The sequence below is a fragment of the Elephantulus edwardii genome, unplaced genomic scaffold (genome assembly GCF_000299155.1).
Source record: "Elephantulus edwardii isolate Elephantulus edwardi_28Jun2011 unplaced genomic scaffold, EleEdw1.0 scaffold00037, whole genome shotgun sequence".
In the NCBI taxonomy this organism is placed as follows: domain Eukaryota; kingdom Metazoa; phylum Chordata; class Mammalia; order Macroscelidea; family Macroscelididae; genus Elephantulus; species Elephantulus edwardii.
In genome coordinates, this window is record NW_006399787.1 from 17514172 (window position 1) to 17531894 (window position 17723).

General features: G+C 44.6%; 1 protein-coding gene across 1 annotated transcript in view; it reads right to left on the reverse strand.

Annotated features, from left to right (window-relative positions):
- SMOC1 (SPARC related modular calcium binding 1) overlaps positions 1-15667 on the reverse strand; it is a 251084-nt gene extending 235417 nt beyond the window's left edge. The window contains exon 1 of the mRNA XM_006884738.1: positions 15569-15667. Within this exon, the coding sequence (XP_006884800.1) occupies positions 15569-15667 (99 nt within the window). The remainder of the gene's footprint in view (positions 1-15568) is intronic.
- Between the last annotated feature and the right edge of the window lie 2056 nt (positions 15668-17723).

Consider the following 17723-nt stretch of genomic DNA (forward strand, 5'->3'; position numbering starts at 1 on the left):
AGCCTTTGTAATGATCTTTTGCATTCTTCATGGACAATTTTCTTGATATCCTCCCAGAGCTCATTTGGTCTACACTCGTTGGTACTCAAGGCCTCAAACCTGTTCCTGAGATGGTTTTGAAATTCGAGTAGGACAGACTTAAGGTCAAATCTTGGTTCCCGTGGACTTGACTTAATTTTCCTCAACTTCAGCTTGAATTTGCATATGAGTAGTTGGTGGTCTGTCCCACAATCAGCACCCGGCCTGGTTTTCACTGTTGATATTGAGCTTCTCCAGCGAATCTTTCCACAAATGTAATTGATTTGATTCCTATGCATACCATCAGGTGAATGTGTATAGCCTACATTTATGTTTCTTATAAAAGGTATTTTCAATGAATAAACCATTGTGCAGAACTCTATCATTCTATCTCCAGCCTCATTTCTCTCACCAAGCCCATGTTCTTGATATTGACGGCTTCAGTCCTTTATCTTCCGCAGCAGACGCTTCAGGTCCTCCTCAGGTTCAGCAAACAAGCTTATGTTGTTTCCTCTATTTTTTTAAATTTATCAGAGTAAAGCTTTTCCAGTACTATAGTATTCCAATGTTATTGATTTAATTTCATCTGGTTCTGTTGTGATGCCACCTCTATCATTTCTTAATGGAGTTAGCTGAGACTTCTCATTTTTCTTTTGTTAAGTTTGCCAGTAGTTTGCCAATTTTATCAACCCTTTTGAGAAACCAGTTCCTGGTCTTATTGATGGTTTCAACTGTTTTACTATTTTCTATTTCATTAATATCAGCTCTTGTCCTTATAATTTCTTTTCTTCTCAAGGCTGTAGGATTAAATTGGTGTTCTTTTTCTATTTGTTGAATGTGTTGAGTTAGATTATTGATATTTCTTCTTTCTTCCTTTTTTACATTTGTACCTATTGCTATGAACTACCCCTGAGGACCACCTTAGCTGTATCCCAGAGGTTTTTGTATGTTGCATTTTCATTTTCTTTTGTTTCAAGGGACTTTATTATTTCACTCTATTTCTTTTATAACCCAATTGTGTTCTAGCAGAGAGTTATTCAGCTTCCACATGGGTGGTTTTATAAGTTTTACCCTCCTGTGGTTAATTTCTAGTTTTATGCCATTGTGGTCTGAGAAGATACTTTGTATTACTTCAATGTTTGTTAATTTGTTGAGATTTGCTCTGTGACCTAATTGTAATAAATTCTAGAGAATGTACCATGCACACTTGAAAAGAACATGAATTAAGTTTTAGTTGGGTGCAGTACCCTGAATACATCCACAACATCGAGTTGAGTAATTGTATAGTTTAGATCTTCTGCATCTTTATTGACTTTCTTATGGGTTGACCTATCCCTTGGTGATAGTGGTGTGCTTAAATCTCTTACTACTATTGTGGTGCTGTCTGTTTCTTTCTCCAATTCTGTTAACGATTGTTTTATGTATTTTGCACGTCTATCATTTGGTGCATAAATGTTGACCAAAGTTAGGTCTTCTTGATCTATTGTGCCTTTAATCAGTATATAATACCTTTCCTTATCTTTTATGGTGGTTTTCATTTTGAAGTCTGTTTTATCAGAGATTAGTATTGCCAGTCCTACTTTTTTGAGGTTGTTATTTGCTTGGTACATTCCCCAACCCCCCCCCCACCACCACCACCACCAAGCCTTTAATTTTGAGTCTGTCTTTCTTTTCTTTTTTTAGATGTGTCTCTTGTTGGCAACATATTGATGGGCTTTGGTTTTTTATCCATTCTGCTACTCTTCCTCTCAATTGACACATTTAGTCCATTCACATTGTGATTATTGTCAGGCTGGGCTTTACCACTGTCCTTGTGTTTTCTTTTTCTGTTCTTTGTGGTTACTATGGTCCATCCACTTTCCTTTGGTGTCTCCATGGACTTCACTTAAAATTTCTTGTAGTTTTGGTCTTGTTTTCATAAATTCCTTAAGTTCTTCTTTTCTGTAAAGGATCTAATTTATGCTTCCTATTTGATAGGGATTTTTTCTGGGTATAAGATCCTTGGCGTACAATTATTTTCTTTCAACTGTCTATTTAATCAGTATGTAATTCCTCTCTGTCTTTTAGCTTGCATGGTTTCTGCTTAGAAATCAGAACTTAATCTAATTGTTTCTCCTTTGTAGGTGACTCATATTTCTCATGCTGCTTTTAGAATTTTATCCTTATCTTTTCATTTGAAGAATTTGACTATGATATATCTTGATATTTTTCTTTTAGGGTCTAGTTTATTTGATCTAGTTTGCTATGTTTCTTGAATGTGGATATCCTCATTTTTCAAAATACCTGGGACGTTTTCTTCTAGCACTTCTTCCACAATTTTCTCAGTGATTTCCTTGTCATTTAACGTTCTAGAATTCCAGCCATACATATGTTGCTCCTTTTCATGTCACTCCACATGATTCTAATGTTTTCTTCATTTTCTTTATGCTTCTTCTCTGATTTTTCTTCCAGTATATTTCCATTGAGGCTCTTGTCTTCCAGCTTACTGGTTCTCTGTTTCATCTCTTCATGTTCTACCTTTTTGTCTTACCAGTATGTTGGACACTTCTGCCATTTTGGTCTTAATGTTCTGGATTGCATTTTCATGCTTTTCTGTTATTTCCAGTACTGTTGTTGGCTGTACCCTCTCTGTCTTGTGAAGATTTTTTTAAGTTCTTGTACCTCTTTATTTATCCTATCAATTCTTTCTTCCATATTTTGCATTTTCTTCCATAGCTGTTCAAGGTGCTTCTCATCAATATATTCTTTTCAATTGCTGTCACTGGGGAATTTTCTCTCTTAATGACTTCCATTTTTCTAGCTGTTCAAATAACTCCACATCAAGATTTTTCTTCTGGTTCTCTCTAGCTGAGGTATTTATTTGGTCTGCTTTTTTAGAAGGGTTATTTTGTTTTTTCATGATGACCAAAGTAGATTGCTGCTTTCTTGACATTATATGAGCCTTTTCTTTGTAGATGTTAGGGTATTGTAACTATATAGTGACCTAGAGTATGGCAATGTTTTGTGAAGGACCTGAATAGTTGTGTTCACTTCTTGGCCAGAGGCCCACAGGGCTGAGGGCCCAATAGCAGTGTTTCACCCAAAGTACCTGAATGGCAAACCAGGAAGCCTGTTTTTCCCTTACAGAAATGGTGTCTCTGCCTGACTCGAGCTGTCTCAGCCCCTTCTGCTGGAGCTTAAGTGGTCCCATGTGGTGTAGATAGACAGTAGTGTTTCCTCCAAAGTACCTGTGATATTTGGGCTCCTGGCACTGGATAGTGGGGGCAGCAGTTGAGCAGTGAAACTGTGGCACCTCAACCTGGCAGGCAGTGGATCTGTGGCTGGCTAGGGTGTGAGTGTGCCTGGGTTGGGCCACAGCCTTTAGCAGACACTGGGGAAGTGGTGACTGGAAGACTCTCCTGGGCCAGCCATGCTACACAGGCCTTGGCATCTTGCAGCAGAGTAATGGTAAGGTCCCCAGTGAGCCACATCTCAAGAGAAGATCCATGTCTCACAAGAAGAGCTGCATCTCTTGCTTGGCATTTCTTAAGCTGAAGGAACTGAAGAACAATTCAAACCTCAAGTTGCAATCAGCGTGCTATGGGCATCCAGGAAGCATTAAAAGAAGATAGAAGATAGAAGGAGTACACAGCACCACTGTACCAACAGGAATTGGCTGACATGGAAGAATCTCATGAAACAACATATGATCAAGAGGCAACAGTGATGAAGGAGGAAGTTTAAGCTGCTTTGAAGGAATTGGCAAAACACAAGTTCCCAGGAGTTGATAGAATACCAATTGACATATTTTGACTGATGCTGCCCTGGACAGGCTCAACAAGGCATGCTAGGAAATCTGGAGAATGACTGCCTGGTCAACTAAATGGAAGAGATCCATATTTGTTTCCACTCCAAAAAAAGGGTGACCTGACAGTGTGTGGAAATTATTGAATAATATCACTGATATCAAGCAAAATATCAGCAAGCAAAGTCTTATAGATGATTATCCAGAAAGAACTAGAACAGTATATCATCAGAGAACTTCCAGAAATATAGGCTGTGTTTAGAAGAGGCTGTGGCACCAGAGACATTATCACAAATGTTAGATAGATCTTGGCTGAAAGCAGAGTATCAGAGGAATGTTTATCTGTATTTCATTGACTACTCAAAGGCATCTGACTGTGTGAATCACAATAAATTGTGGCTAACCTTGAGAAGAATGGGATTCCCAGAACACCTGATTGTGCTCATGTGATACCTATTTTTGGACCAGGAGGCAGTCATCAGAAAAGGCAAGGAAACACTGCGTGGTTCAAAATTATAAAAGGAGTACATCAGGGATGTGTCCTTTCTCAATATCTTTTCAATCTATATGCAGAAGAGATAATTCAGGTGGCTAGACTTTATGAGGAGAAATATACCATCAGGATTGGAAGAAGACTCACCAACAACTTACGTTGCACAGATGACACACCTTGCTTGCTGAAAGAGAGGAGGCCTTGAAGCATTTGCTGCAGAAGGTCAAGGACTGTAGTCTTCAATATGGATTGAAGCTCAACATTAAGAAGATAAAGACTGTAATCACTGGACCAATTGGGAGCATCATGTTAGATGGAGAAGATATTTAGGTTGCTAACAATTTTAGCTTACTTGGATCCACAATCAACACTCTTGGCACCAGTTGAGAAGAAATCAAAAGATTAATTGCTCTGGGGAAAGCTGCTGTTAGAGACCTCTCCAAAATGTGAAAGAGCAACAATGTCAGTCTGGAGGCTAAAGTGTTCCTGATTCAGACCATAGTCTTTGCAATCACTGCTATGCATCAGAGAGTTGGACAATGACTAGAGCTGACAGAAGAAAAATTAATGCCTTCGAGTTGGGTGCTGGAGAAGGGCTTTGGACATACCATGGACTGTCAGAAAAGCAAATAGGTATATCCCAGAGAAGGTAAAAACACGCTGCTCCTTGGAAGCAAAGATTTTGAAGCTCTGTCTCATATACTTTGGGTATGCAGCCTGGAGGTACCAGTCCCTGGAGAGGGATGTCATGCTCAGAAGGGTGGAGGGACAGCACAAGAGAGGAAGACCCTGGTTGACACAATAGTGGGGGTAAAGAGGGTAGATTTGTTGCAGACATATAGCTGGCTTAGGATAGGAGTGTTCAGAGCTATTATAAATACAGTCATTATGAGTTGCAAATGACTCAATGGCACATAACAACAACATTTTAAATATATGTCTGTATTCCTAAATGGTATAGCATTTTGCATAGTTTTAGCCTTTATAGAAATAGTCACATTTTGTATGTATTCATTTGCAATTTGCCTTCTTAATTCAACTTAAGATTATTAAATGATTTATAATAATGCATATAGCTCTTGATGAGTGTACAAGGCTGTGTTGTTATTTGTGTGCTCTACCTTTGACCTGATTCATGGTATTTCTCCATTGAGGATCTGAAGCTGTAAATATGCATGGAAGGAGACTGCCTCATCTTTCTCCTGTGGAGCAGCTGGTGGGTCAGAATAGCTAGCCCTTGTGTTAGCAATTCAACACTTAATGCACTGTGCCAACCAGGCTCTTTTCCATGAGGAGTCATGCTTGATCCAATAGAGTCTTGCTTGATCAATGGGGGCCAAATCATTGCCTATGGTTTTTAATTTTTTTTCCCCCTGCATAGTATACTATATATTGTTCTGCTAACCAAAAGGTAAGAGGTTTGAATCTGCCAGCTGCTCCACAAAGATAGGCAGTCTCCTCCCCATGAGACTTACAGCCTCTGAAAATCTTCTGGTAAGCTATGAGTTGGTTCCAACTTGATGACACATAACAACAGTGACTGTAGCAGGCAGAACAAGACCCCAAAAGATGCCATGACCTGTGTATTATGTTACATGGCCAGACCCACTGCCCTCAAGTCTGTTTCTACTCATAGTGATGCCCCCTCATCCCCTGCTTCACTGGGTTTCTGAGGCTGTAAATCTGTACAGGAGGAGACAGACTATCTTTCTCTCTCAAAGTAGCTGGCGGGTTGAAACCACTTACTTTTGGGTTAACAGTACAATATATAGCACACTATGTCACAGTTGATGACAGAATTCCATTTGCTCATCTCCTAACCTTGGTAGGAAGAGATTCTTTTGGCTCATCTGGGCGGACCCAATGTAAATAACAAAACCCAAATCCTCTGTCACTGTGTTGGCTCCATCTCACAGTGACTTTGTGGGACAGGGTACAACTGCCCTTGAGAGGGTTTAAAAGAACAGGTCTATGGAAGCAGAAAGCCTCAATTTTGTCCTCAGAGGGGTTGGTGGGATCAAACTTCCAATGGGGGTGGGGTTAGAAGCACCACCAGAAATCCATAATTATGTTGTTGTATACTGTCGAATCAGAACTGACTCATTGCTGACCCTACAGCAGGTTTTAAGAGCCAGAAAACTCCAGAGGAAAAGATTGTCCATCTTTCCCTCAGGAAGCTGCTGATGGCTTCAAACCATGTGTCTTTGGGTTGGCAGCACAACTCTTTGCCTCTAAGCCACCAGAGTATAAGCATCCTTAAATGGGGAAGAAAGATGATATTGTTAGAAAGACTCAACTGCCCATTACTGACTTTTGAGATAAGAAGACTGCCATGAAGCAAGGTATGCAGGTAGCCCCTAGAAGCTGGAACACAACTGAAAATGAATTACCTCTAAAGCCTCTCCAAGCTCTTGTGGCCTAGTTGTAAGGAGTTGCACTGCCAACCCAAAGGCAGGCACTTCGAATCCACCAGCTGCTCCACAGGATAAAAATGGGCAGTCTCTTCCTGTGTGATTTATAGCCTTTGAAAACCAGCTGGGGGGTCAGCTATGGGTTGGTTCCAAGTGACAGCACATAACAACTAGAACCTCTGGGAAGAAACACAGCTCAGCTGACACCTTGGTTTTAACCCAGTGAAACCCTCAAACCCACCAGCAGCTCTGCAGGAAATTATGAGCAATCTCCTCCTGTGTGATTTACAGCTTCCAAAAACCTGCTTGGAGACGTTGTATGTACAGAGCTACTCACATTCTGCCTTTATGACCTTTCTCTAAACACCAGTCTTCTTGCTTTTATACCCATATTCATATTTCATGCGAAGTTCACAAGTGTTAGACACAAAAGAAAGAATGTGTAGCAACCCATCTTAAGGCTATAAATTATTTTGGCAATAACACTATTAAACAGTAAATGTCACCTTAATAGATAGCTGAGAGAGAAAAAAAAATTTGTTTCAAAGAAAAACGCAATGTTAGCAGGATAAAAGAACTAACATAGGAAACAGGATAAATGAGCTAATAGTGTGGCATGAACTGATCAAAGAAAGAAAATCTTTTATTGCGCACGCACACACAAACACACAAACCTGCTGGACTGTCAGCTCTGAATCGGCTCCTACGATGGTAACGAGTTGGAAATGAGAGTCTTAAATATACAGCTCTCTGGCAAATGAGCCATTGTTCTCCACTGTCAATATCTCTAGATCTTAGCTTATAGAACGCTGATGGCTAAGTAGTAGAATTCTCATCTTTCATGAGGGAGACTTGGTTTCAATGCCTCACTCATAGCTACTATCCATCAATGGAAGTGTGTGTCACCGTGATGCGGAACCGGATTTGATGCAGCTTCCAGACAAAGGCAGACTAGGAATAAAGGCCTGGCCCTGAGAGCATCTCGGAGATAGTGCAAGACTCAATAGGATTTTGTTCTGCGATGCATTGTGTCACCATCAGTCAGGGGCTGGCTCAGTGGCGGTTAACAACACCGATGAGACACTCTCCTACAGAATCGGATCAACCTTGTAGAGCAAAAGGGTTTTTAAAGAGAAGCTGGTAGCATCCTGGCTCACATTTATTGAGTAACTGACAGGTCTCATAGCTCCTCAAATACATCATCTCACACTTGCGGCTAAGTCCTGGTCCTCCTGACGGCTGCTGCCCTCCTGGGCCGGACATGCTCTCTGCAGGCTGCCAAAGCCCAGCTCTATATTAAAACGCTGAAATCACCTAGGGCAACATCTGGAAAGTACACAGAGCTCCACAACTAAAAATAATAATGTCTGCCAAAGGTATGATTATCTTGAAACCTAACAATCCAGTGTAGAATGATGTCAGATGCAAAAGGAAACCAAATTAATTGATAGAAATAACTTATGTTGCCTTGGGGTCTTCTTGGAGATCCAGTTTTAGTCCCTCCACACAAGCCCCCTGCTCCCCATCAACATAAGCATTGCATAGTGCATACTAGAAAATGCCAACCATGTTTGGCAGGTGTCGCTCACAAGCAGCTCTGATCGAGTTCTCATTAGCAACTCAACTCTTGTCCCCTCCCAAACAGCAATGCAGTGACAAGCATGGAAGAAAGGGGCACTCGGCACTGACACCCGTCCACCCCCACCAGCAGCAATGCCAGCATCTTGGCTGCCTGAACAATAAATCCCTATGTGGTCCACAGAGAAAGGGTGCCCTGTACCTGCTAATGGGGCCATGCTGCCCCTCCTCCAGGCCAGCAAAAAGGGTCGAGGGAGAGGTTGGAATGGAGACTAACATCAAGCCAAAACCAGGCCTCCCATCCTCTGCTCCCACTCCACCCCTGCCGGCAAGTAAGACTTCTGGCCTCAGCTTCGGCCAGTGAATTTTTCTGCTCTGCTGGGTTGTAGGTTCAGGTGCAGAGGGCAACCCTAGAGGAAGGGACTGATGCCCACTGCCAGCTCAGCTTTACAAATGAGCCCTTTGGCCAGCTGATGTGGGGATTCATGCCAGGGCCTCGGGCCTGCTCTGGATTCAACCTGCCAAGAATTGAAACAAAAGTCAATTTTCCCTTGCCAGTGTGGTATGCTAGACAGGGCACAGCTGGACAGGGGGCTGAAGAGGCAGAGGGAGGCAAGAAGGGACTCCTTTACTCTGGGGGTTTGAGTTTGTTTGACCTTAGGTGCAAAGACTGAATTTATCATAATTCCTGGTTTGCGACATACTCGAGACTAATCCATACAAGTCCCACTTTTGTTTTTTTATACTTTCAGTGATTTAGTCATCACAAATGCCTTTTTTAAAAACCACAAATGTTGACTTTCCGCATGGACCTCACCAGATGGACTGCATAGGAATATGACTGAAATATCTGTGGAAGAAATCATTGAAGAAGCTCCCTATCAGCACTCAAAACCACTTTTATTTTTTATTTAATCATTCATTATCTCTTTGTTTGTTGTTATGTACTGTTAAGCTGGAACCAACTCACAGCTGACCCTCCAGCAGGTTTTTAGAGGCAGTAATCACACAGGAGATGGCTCATCTTTATTTCACAGAGGAGGAGGTGGATTTGAACCACATGACTTTGGGTTGGCAGTGAAACTCCTTATCACTAAGCCACCAGAGCTCCCTCTGTCTTTGTTGTTGCTGTTGTTGTTAAGCGCCAATTAGTCAAGTATGACTTATAACAACCCTGTAAACAGTCAACCTGAACCCTGCCCTACCCTGTACCGTCCTCATCACCTCTGACACATTAGAGCCCATTGCTAAAGGTTCTGTGTCAATCCATTTTTCTAAGCATGATGTCCCTTTCCAAGGAATAGCCTCACCGAGCAACATGTCCAAAATAGGGAGCAAATTACCGGTTTTCTCTGTATATTGTTTTGCTACAATTATTCATGTCTCAAAATTTCCTGGTTTTGCCTTTCTAGTAGATGTCTTGCTATATCTTGGTGCATTTCTTCTACTTAATATCATATTGTCAAAATTCATTCATATTCTTGCACGTCACTATTGTTAATTTGTTTTGCCTGACTATAATTTTCTGCTGTAAAATCACAGTGAATTCTGTACTCTCCCACTGATGGGCATCTGGGCACTCTCCAGCCTGTGGTACTGAGAATAGTTACTTGTCTCCTACCAGACATAAGCTTTTGTGAATAAATCCACCTCCCAGTGGAATTGTTGGGCCATAAGGAAGTGAAGGGTGTGGGTGAAGAATACTGAGTCTACCATAAACTGCCAAAAAGAATAAATAATAAATCTGTTCTGGAAGAAGTGCAGCCAGCATTCTCTTTAAAAGCAAGGATGGTGAGATTTCATCTCACATACTGTGGGTATGTTCTCATGTAAGGGCAGGCCCTAGAAAAGAACATCACGCTTGGAAAAGTAGAGTGTTAGAAAAACAAAAAGAATCTCCTCAACAAGATGGATTGACCCAGTGCTTACAATCACGGATGGGAAGAGCTCGTGAAGAGGGCCCAGGACAAGGCATATCGCCTTCTTTTGTACACAGGCTCACCATGGGTAGAGGTTCACATTTAATCAAATTAATACGAAAGCATCTTCTATTTTGTTTGCCTTTCCTAAAGTGTCTAGAGGGAGCTTTAGTGATCTAGTAGAAAGAAATCATGCTGCAATCCCAAAGGCAAGCGGTTCAAATCCACCAGCTGCCCCATGGGAAAGGATGGGCAATTTCCTCCCGTGCAATTTACTGCCTCTGAAAACCTGCTGGAGGATCAGCTATGGACGATTCCAACTTGACAGCACACAACAACCACAAAGTGCCTAAGGTGGTTAGATCCTGTTTTGGTGTCATTCAATTTTTCAAATGTCATATGCCTGTGGAGAGATCGCAGCTCCATCAAAATGCTTAAACCATGGTCTTAGCCCAATGTCTGAGTAACACCTCAAGTAAATTCCCCATTTGGAAAACAAGGGCATCTTGTCAGGCATGTAGATCATAAGAAAGGGCTTTTATGTAGACACAAGCACTTAACCCACGAGCAAACACTGAGGCAGGCTAGCCAAGTGGAAGCTAACAAGCTAGAAGGTACTTCTCATCTGATGGATTGAAAATTATGGGGGGAGGGGTAGAAAGGAACAGATTAAGTTGGAGTTAAGGCTAGAAACTTACTCAAGTTCCCTTGCTCAGTCTCTTCTCCACTTTACACACCACACACACACACAAAGAAAGAGAGAGAGAGAGACCCCCCTACAAATGGGGAGATGGACAGTTTGTAATTAGTGAATTTCAGGTTTAAATGGGAGCAGGAGTCCAGGCTGGACAACACTGAAAGTTCAGTTCACTTCAATGAGTCATTAGCACATTCTTTCAATGTGGCAAGTACACTAATGAGTAAAAAAAGTTATCCTACCCTCAAGAAGCTTGAAGTTTGTTCGTTGTACAAGACACTACCATGTTTGAGGTGGTAGAGGGAAGGTTAATGCAAAAAAGTGGAGGAAACAGTCTTGGTTTCAAGGGAACCAGATACAAAATTATCTAAAATTTAGAGTTCTGCCTTCTAAACAAAAGGGCATTCTGATGAAAGATGCTGGAGAGTGATGTTGGAGCTGGTTTTGAAGAACAAACTGACTAAAGAGGAGAGAGAACAAATAAATGACACACCTACAAAACTTAACATTTCTGACTCTAACTTTTGGACTCTTTTCCTCCTAATGATCAAACAGCTTCAAGCTCGTGGTTCACTGCTAGGATGCATTATTTGCATTTGCTTCAAACACCAGCAAAGTGAATTCCACCAGAAGTCTAAGTTGGACTCTGAGCTCCAAGCTCTGGAGATAAATCGATGAGCGAGCTGAGTGTAGGCCCTGCCTTCACCCAGCTCTCTTTCTCTGAGGGCAGACAGAAGATTAAACAAAGACCTGACCATCATCCTGTCCCCTCAGCCTACAAGAGCCCTGCGCCTACTCTATCCTCTCCTGAAACACTTTCAGTAAATTGTGCAGGATTAAAGAAATGACCGCCTCCCTCATAATGAAAAGAATCCTGACCAGCATCCCAAGCAGCAGAGCACTGGGAGCTGAGAGGCAGAGTGGATTACCCAATCATCAAGGTAAGCACAGTTTCACAAATGTCCAATGTATAAGCCTTGCATACTTGGAACTCTGTCCCTGTTAGGGAAGGTAAATTTAAAAGGAGGCTTTGATTCTGTAGGAAGGTGCGGTGGGATTGAGAGAGACAGATGCCAGCCATGCCTAGAAGCAGAGTCTTTGATGTGGTGAGGGGGGAAAAAATGTAAAAATGTTCACTTAAATTAGCAACTAAGCACAAGTATACCTATGCTTACCTTGCTTATGGGGTAATCTGACTCTGGCTGCGAGACCAAAAAAATCAGGTGCTTCCTACATAATAGCCTCCAATCTGATACTTGATAGCTGGTGGTTTCCAGAGTCAAACAAATGTCAGGGACTTTATGAAGGCCGGAAGCAAATAAGGGAGCAAGGATTGGGGTCTAGGCCTCAGGGGAGCTCAATTAGTGAGCCAGATAAAGTTAAACCAAAAGGGCATGCTCTCGGTTTCCTAGAAAGCCAGCTGGAAATATGCCAATCCTTAAGCCTCTGTCACTCAAAAGATTAGCAGAAGGGACTTGAGGGTGCCCGAAGGCAACACTGCACCAGCCAGATGTTTCAGCTCCTCCTGTGGCACTCACAACCAACCCACAGCCACACATCTGGGGCCACCAACAAGCACAGCAAGCGAGACTCAGTGGGGATATGTGGGAACTCCAACACATCACCTCGGATGCCCACAAGGATTGCTGGTCACCATTTCTTCCAAACAGATGTGCCTGATCCATCTGAGCTCAGCACTTTTTTAATTGTAATTTTAAGGAAATTTTATAAAAAAAATTGGATATTGGATTTTCTTTCATTCATTGTTGCACATTTTTCTCCATAACCCACCCCAGATGAACTATATATATATATATGAAGCAGGAGTGGCATCCACTTCCTAAACAACATGCCTCTGGAAACGCTATGAACTTTGAGAAATGTTGACAGTTTTAGAGGAGCTTCAGGCATTTTGTTTATAGGGTAGTTAAGAGTCATGGTTCACTCAAAGGCAATCAACAACTATAAATATATAGGTATAGGTACAGGTATATATGTGTGTGTGTGTGTGTGTGTGTGTGTGTGTGTATATATGTATGTGTGCATATGTATATGTGTGTATATATGTATGTGTGTGTATATGTATATATATATTCATTGTTGTATAATTTCCTCCCTTCCTCCCTCTTCCACTCCTCCCATAGTCCATTGCTGTGCACCTCTTGTCCTGGACTTTTTCATACAAATAATGCTTAATTATACATTCCTTTTAAACAGTTCTTTCCTTCACCTGTTCCAATGCAGTAATCATTCTTTATCCCTTCCTTTCTTAGTTTCCCCCAACCCTGTCAGTCCTGTTTTACAATGCACTATTTGTCCTTTTGTAACTGAGATAGTTCATTCAGCATAATGTCTTCCCGTGGAGCCCTCTCTTCCTTCAGAACAGGAATTACACCACACTCGGCAGCTGCTTGGTGGTGTGGAAAGCATGGAGTCTTTCAAGCTGTGTAAACTGGAGCTTGGATCCCGGCACTGCAAACACAGTGAGTGCTTCAGGCAAGTTGTTTGGCCTCTCATAGCCTCACATCCTCATGTGCAAAGTGGCACTAACATGAGCCACCTGAAAGGGTTCCTGAATCATGTAAAGGGCCCAGGTGTTCTGTAAAGTGTTACCTATAAACGCAACCAGGTAGCCACATGTTCAAGACAGCAACTTCCCTTTGGTATTTTCTTAAAACACTGTGTGTGTGTGTGTGTGTGTGTGTGTGTGTGTGAGAGAGAGAGACAGAGACAGAGACAGAGACAGAGACAGAGAGACCAAGAGAGACAGATAGAGAGCTGTGTAAGAGAGAGCGAGTGTGCTCCAGCACATGAAAAAGGGAGCAAGCAGCAGAATATGTACAGGCCCATGTACAGTCTCTGTTTATGTCCCATCTTCTGTCAAGTTGATCAACTGAACTAAGCTGAAGGGACATCTAACTGATGTCCGTTTTCTTGCCCTGGTTTTGCCTTAACGTTCAGTTCCATACTCTTGTTTAGGAAGCAGAGAAAAAGAGCCATATGGCTTCAGAGCAAGCCATGCCCAGCAGCAAGTGAGCCCCCCACCATTTGTCTCTGGGCCTCTCTCCTTTCGACCCTCACGTGGGCGGACATCCAAATTTCAGTCGGAGGTGCTCTGGTCTGCGTCTCTGTCTTGACTGTTCTTAATTATTGGAGGGAATGCCGTGGCTGGCCTGACCTCGGAGCTTTAAGAGCTGCGAGTCCTAATATCAAACCAAGCAGCTTCATTTAAAAGGCATTCTCATCTGCCTCCATAAAAGTCACTCCCCGGAGCCCTTCCTTGCCCCAGCTTTGGGAATGCCTGCTGTCGAGGATTTATGGCACGCCCTGGATCTAATCGGCCACACTTTAACTGCTGCTGGTGCACATCTGGTCATAAAAGCAAGGGCCGGCGCAACACGGGGACAAACACTTTTCTTTCCTAAGTGGCTGCAACAGTGATCTCACCATGACAGCCAGGCTCAGGGTAATCAGCCCCGCATCTGGGCAGTCATTAAGACTTGCCAAGCTTGGCCAGGCTTGTCCTCCACACACGCTGCTGTAAAGACAATTCTCCAGAGCAAGAGAAGAGAGCAGAGAACCTGCCATCAGAACAGGTGGCAATCGGGCACGGCAGGAAGTTATCCAGGAACGCACGAATGGTTGGAAGGAGCCAACCTTCTCTTCACATAACTGCTAGTTACTTCCCCCGCGGGTTTTACTTGCACATTGCTGGCTGAGGAATACAGCTGTCTAGAGAGAGGGCTGAGTTGACATGAACTGATTCTTGGCTAGAGATGAACCACGAGGTGATTTAACAGTAGTTTGATCTTGTTGTTGTTGTTTAAAAAGGCAGTGAAATCCTTTATTAGACCAGTTGAGAGGAGAAGAGGGAAGAATAATCTAGACGCGAAATGAACACAAGGGTATCAGTGCCAGAGGATTTTACAACGCTCTGCACAGCGCGTCCTGTGCACAGAATTGGCACGTTTCAGATCGTTCAGAAACGCCCAATCAGACCAAGGTTCAACAAGTGGTTCCACCTCCCAGCACCGAACCCTGGGGAGGGGAAGAGACCCTGGAAAGCAGCGTTGCATTTCACTCTCCACCACCTCTGCACAGCACCCCACCCCAACCCTCCCTTCAAGGCCCGTGCCCAGCATGAGGGAGCATGAAAATTATCTGCTGTGGGTTTTATGACAGCGATCGCTTTTTTAAAACAACAACACAAGGTCCTTGTGTGGCTCTCGGGTAACCTAAAACTCCTGAAGCCGCGCTGCCCCCCGCCGCCTGCCAAGAACGCCAGCGCCAGGGGACCAGGGGCGCCGCGGGAGGGCACAGGGAGAGGGCCAGCTCACTCGGACGCCGGGCGGGGGCGGGGGGTGCACCTCTGAGGGTCTCGGAGCAACATGTCGTGAGAGAGATTAGAAAACTCACTCGTGACAGTTCAGAAGTGGGGGTCGTGGTTAAGGCAAGAAAGAAAGGGAGTGGGGGCAATGGCAGAATAACTGACTGGAGCAGCTTCTCCAGGGACAGTAAGTTCTAGCAGGTCCCTCGTCCCTTCTGCACCGGGAGAGTGAGGAGTACATCGGCTGCAGCCTCACAGCTCAGGTGGGCGCGCGCCCGGGGCGCACGGGGGGCGACCCCTTTCCAGGGAGCCCGCGGTGGTGCAGCTGGGAGCACACTTACCCTGGGGCCTGTGGTGCGGTGGCCGCAAGCCGGGGACAGCTGCACCAGCACGAGCAGCAAGTGGGGCGTGAGCAGATGGGCACAGCGCGCAGGCAGCATGGTGCCAGCCAGGCCGAGCAGCCGGGCAGGGGTCGCGGGCTCCTCGGGGCGCACAGCCGCAGCTGCTTGCCTGCCTGTCCGCCTTGCCTCGAGCCCTGCAGGCGGCCGGGATCGGGCAGTGGAGGCGGCTGCGGTCAGAGGGGCCGAGCACCAAGCTCCCAGAAGCGGAACTGGAGGGCGAGCGAGTGTCCCGCGAGCCCAGCGGCGCCCGCTGCGTTCGGCCGGACCGCTGCAGCAGCAGGTTGGACGCGGGGCTGGAGCCATGGGAATTCCCGTTATAAACCCCCGGGAGGGGAGGGGCGGACCGGCGGGCCTGATTGACGCGCCGACAGGCCCGTAGCAGCCGACCCTCTGGCAGGTGAAAGCCAATGGGAGAGAGGAGAGAGGGGTGTTTAGTGGTCCACCCACTCCCTCGCTGCACGGAGCAGAAAGCCTTGGTCGCTTTCTTTGCTGGGGTGCGTTCACAGAGAAACTGGGATAAAGAGTGACTTTCTCTCACACTTTCTGTCCCAGGAATATGGCCAACTCGTTCAGCCTAGACCTACTAGAATGTCCGCCTGGCTATTAGCTATTTATTAAATAAATCTTAAGCCTGAGTCGTGGTGCTGGAGAAGGATGTTGAACATACCATAGACTGCTAACAGAACAAACACAGCTGTCCTAGAGAGGGTGAAACCAAGTTTCTCTTTGGAGGCAAAGATTATGATGCTCCGTCTCACATACTTTGAGCACGAGGCCAGAAGGGACTCATCCTTGGAGAAAGAGCATCATGCGCGGAAGGGTGAGGGGACAACGCACAAAAGGAAGACCCAGGATGAGATGGATTGACTCAGTGACTGTGGTAAAGGGGACAATGATACTGGCTCAAGATGGAGCAGGGTTCAGAGCTGTTGTACATAGGGTTGCTATGAGTCGCAAACTATGCTACAGCCCATAACACAACCTTAACTATTTAGCACGACTCCATGTGTTGTCAAAAGCCAGGTGAAGTAGGCAGGGGAAATGGTCATAGTCCCGTTTTTCAGGTGAGGATTGTGGAGTGCAGAGGCTCAACAGCAACTGGGAAATCTCTAGACAACACTCCCACTGGGTGAGCCATAAAAAAAAACAGGAATGCAGGACAAGAGTGGGTGTTTTCACTTCTTTCAAAGAAGCTCTGGTGGGGCTGACAGACTTTCGAAGTCTCACAGACAGACAGAAATCTAAAAGAGCCCTGGGCGTGGGGCCTCTGCAGAAGGCAACGGTGGGTACAAAAGTGTGTCCACCCATGACCATGTGATGAATCTGGAGTTCAGTGAACAACAGATTGTATCTCCGTGGCCAGGAAGCCCTGGAAGAGATGGTCAGAGGGGGTCTCCTGATGGAGTAGAGGGTGGAAAAACTCAAGGGGGAGGGTAGCTTGGGTGTTGTTGTGGTTGTTGTTAGGTGCCACCGAGTCTCCTACGGCTCATAGTGACTCTATGAGCAATGAATCTGAACCCTGTCTTTTCCCGTCCTGTGCCATCCTGACGGTCTCCGGCATACTCGAGCACACCCATACAGTCACTGTATCAATACACCTCATTAAGGGTCTTCTCTTCCTTCACTGACCCTCTCTACCTTGCCCAGAATATCTTTTTCCAAGGACTGTATCTTCCTAACAACACACCCAAATCATGTGAGAGGAACTTCACTTTCCTTGTCTCCAAAGAGCACACTTCACTGCATCTAGGTACCCCAAAGATAGAAGAAAGTGGGCCAAAACGTTCTCCCCTTGGTGACCTAACCAGTTAGAGATGAAAACCTAGCACAAGGGCCAGTAAGAAGAGGGACTCTCTGCCCAGGGCCACTCCATCAGGACCACCTTGGAACTGGTTCCAGGTGCTTCAGCTGAGCAACATGATCAATGCCACTCAACTCAAGAGACCATGGTGTCTCTTCTTATGCAGAACAGGGCTCTTTCGTGTTTAGCTTCCTTCACACCGGTTGTGGATCATTCACTTCAGAAGGAGAAGAAGGAGATCTCCCTTTCTGCAAGCAGATTCTAGTCAGTGCAGGGTTTAACTCCTCCTCCCTG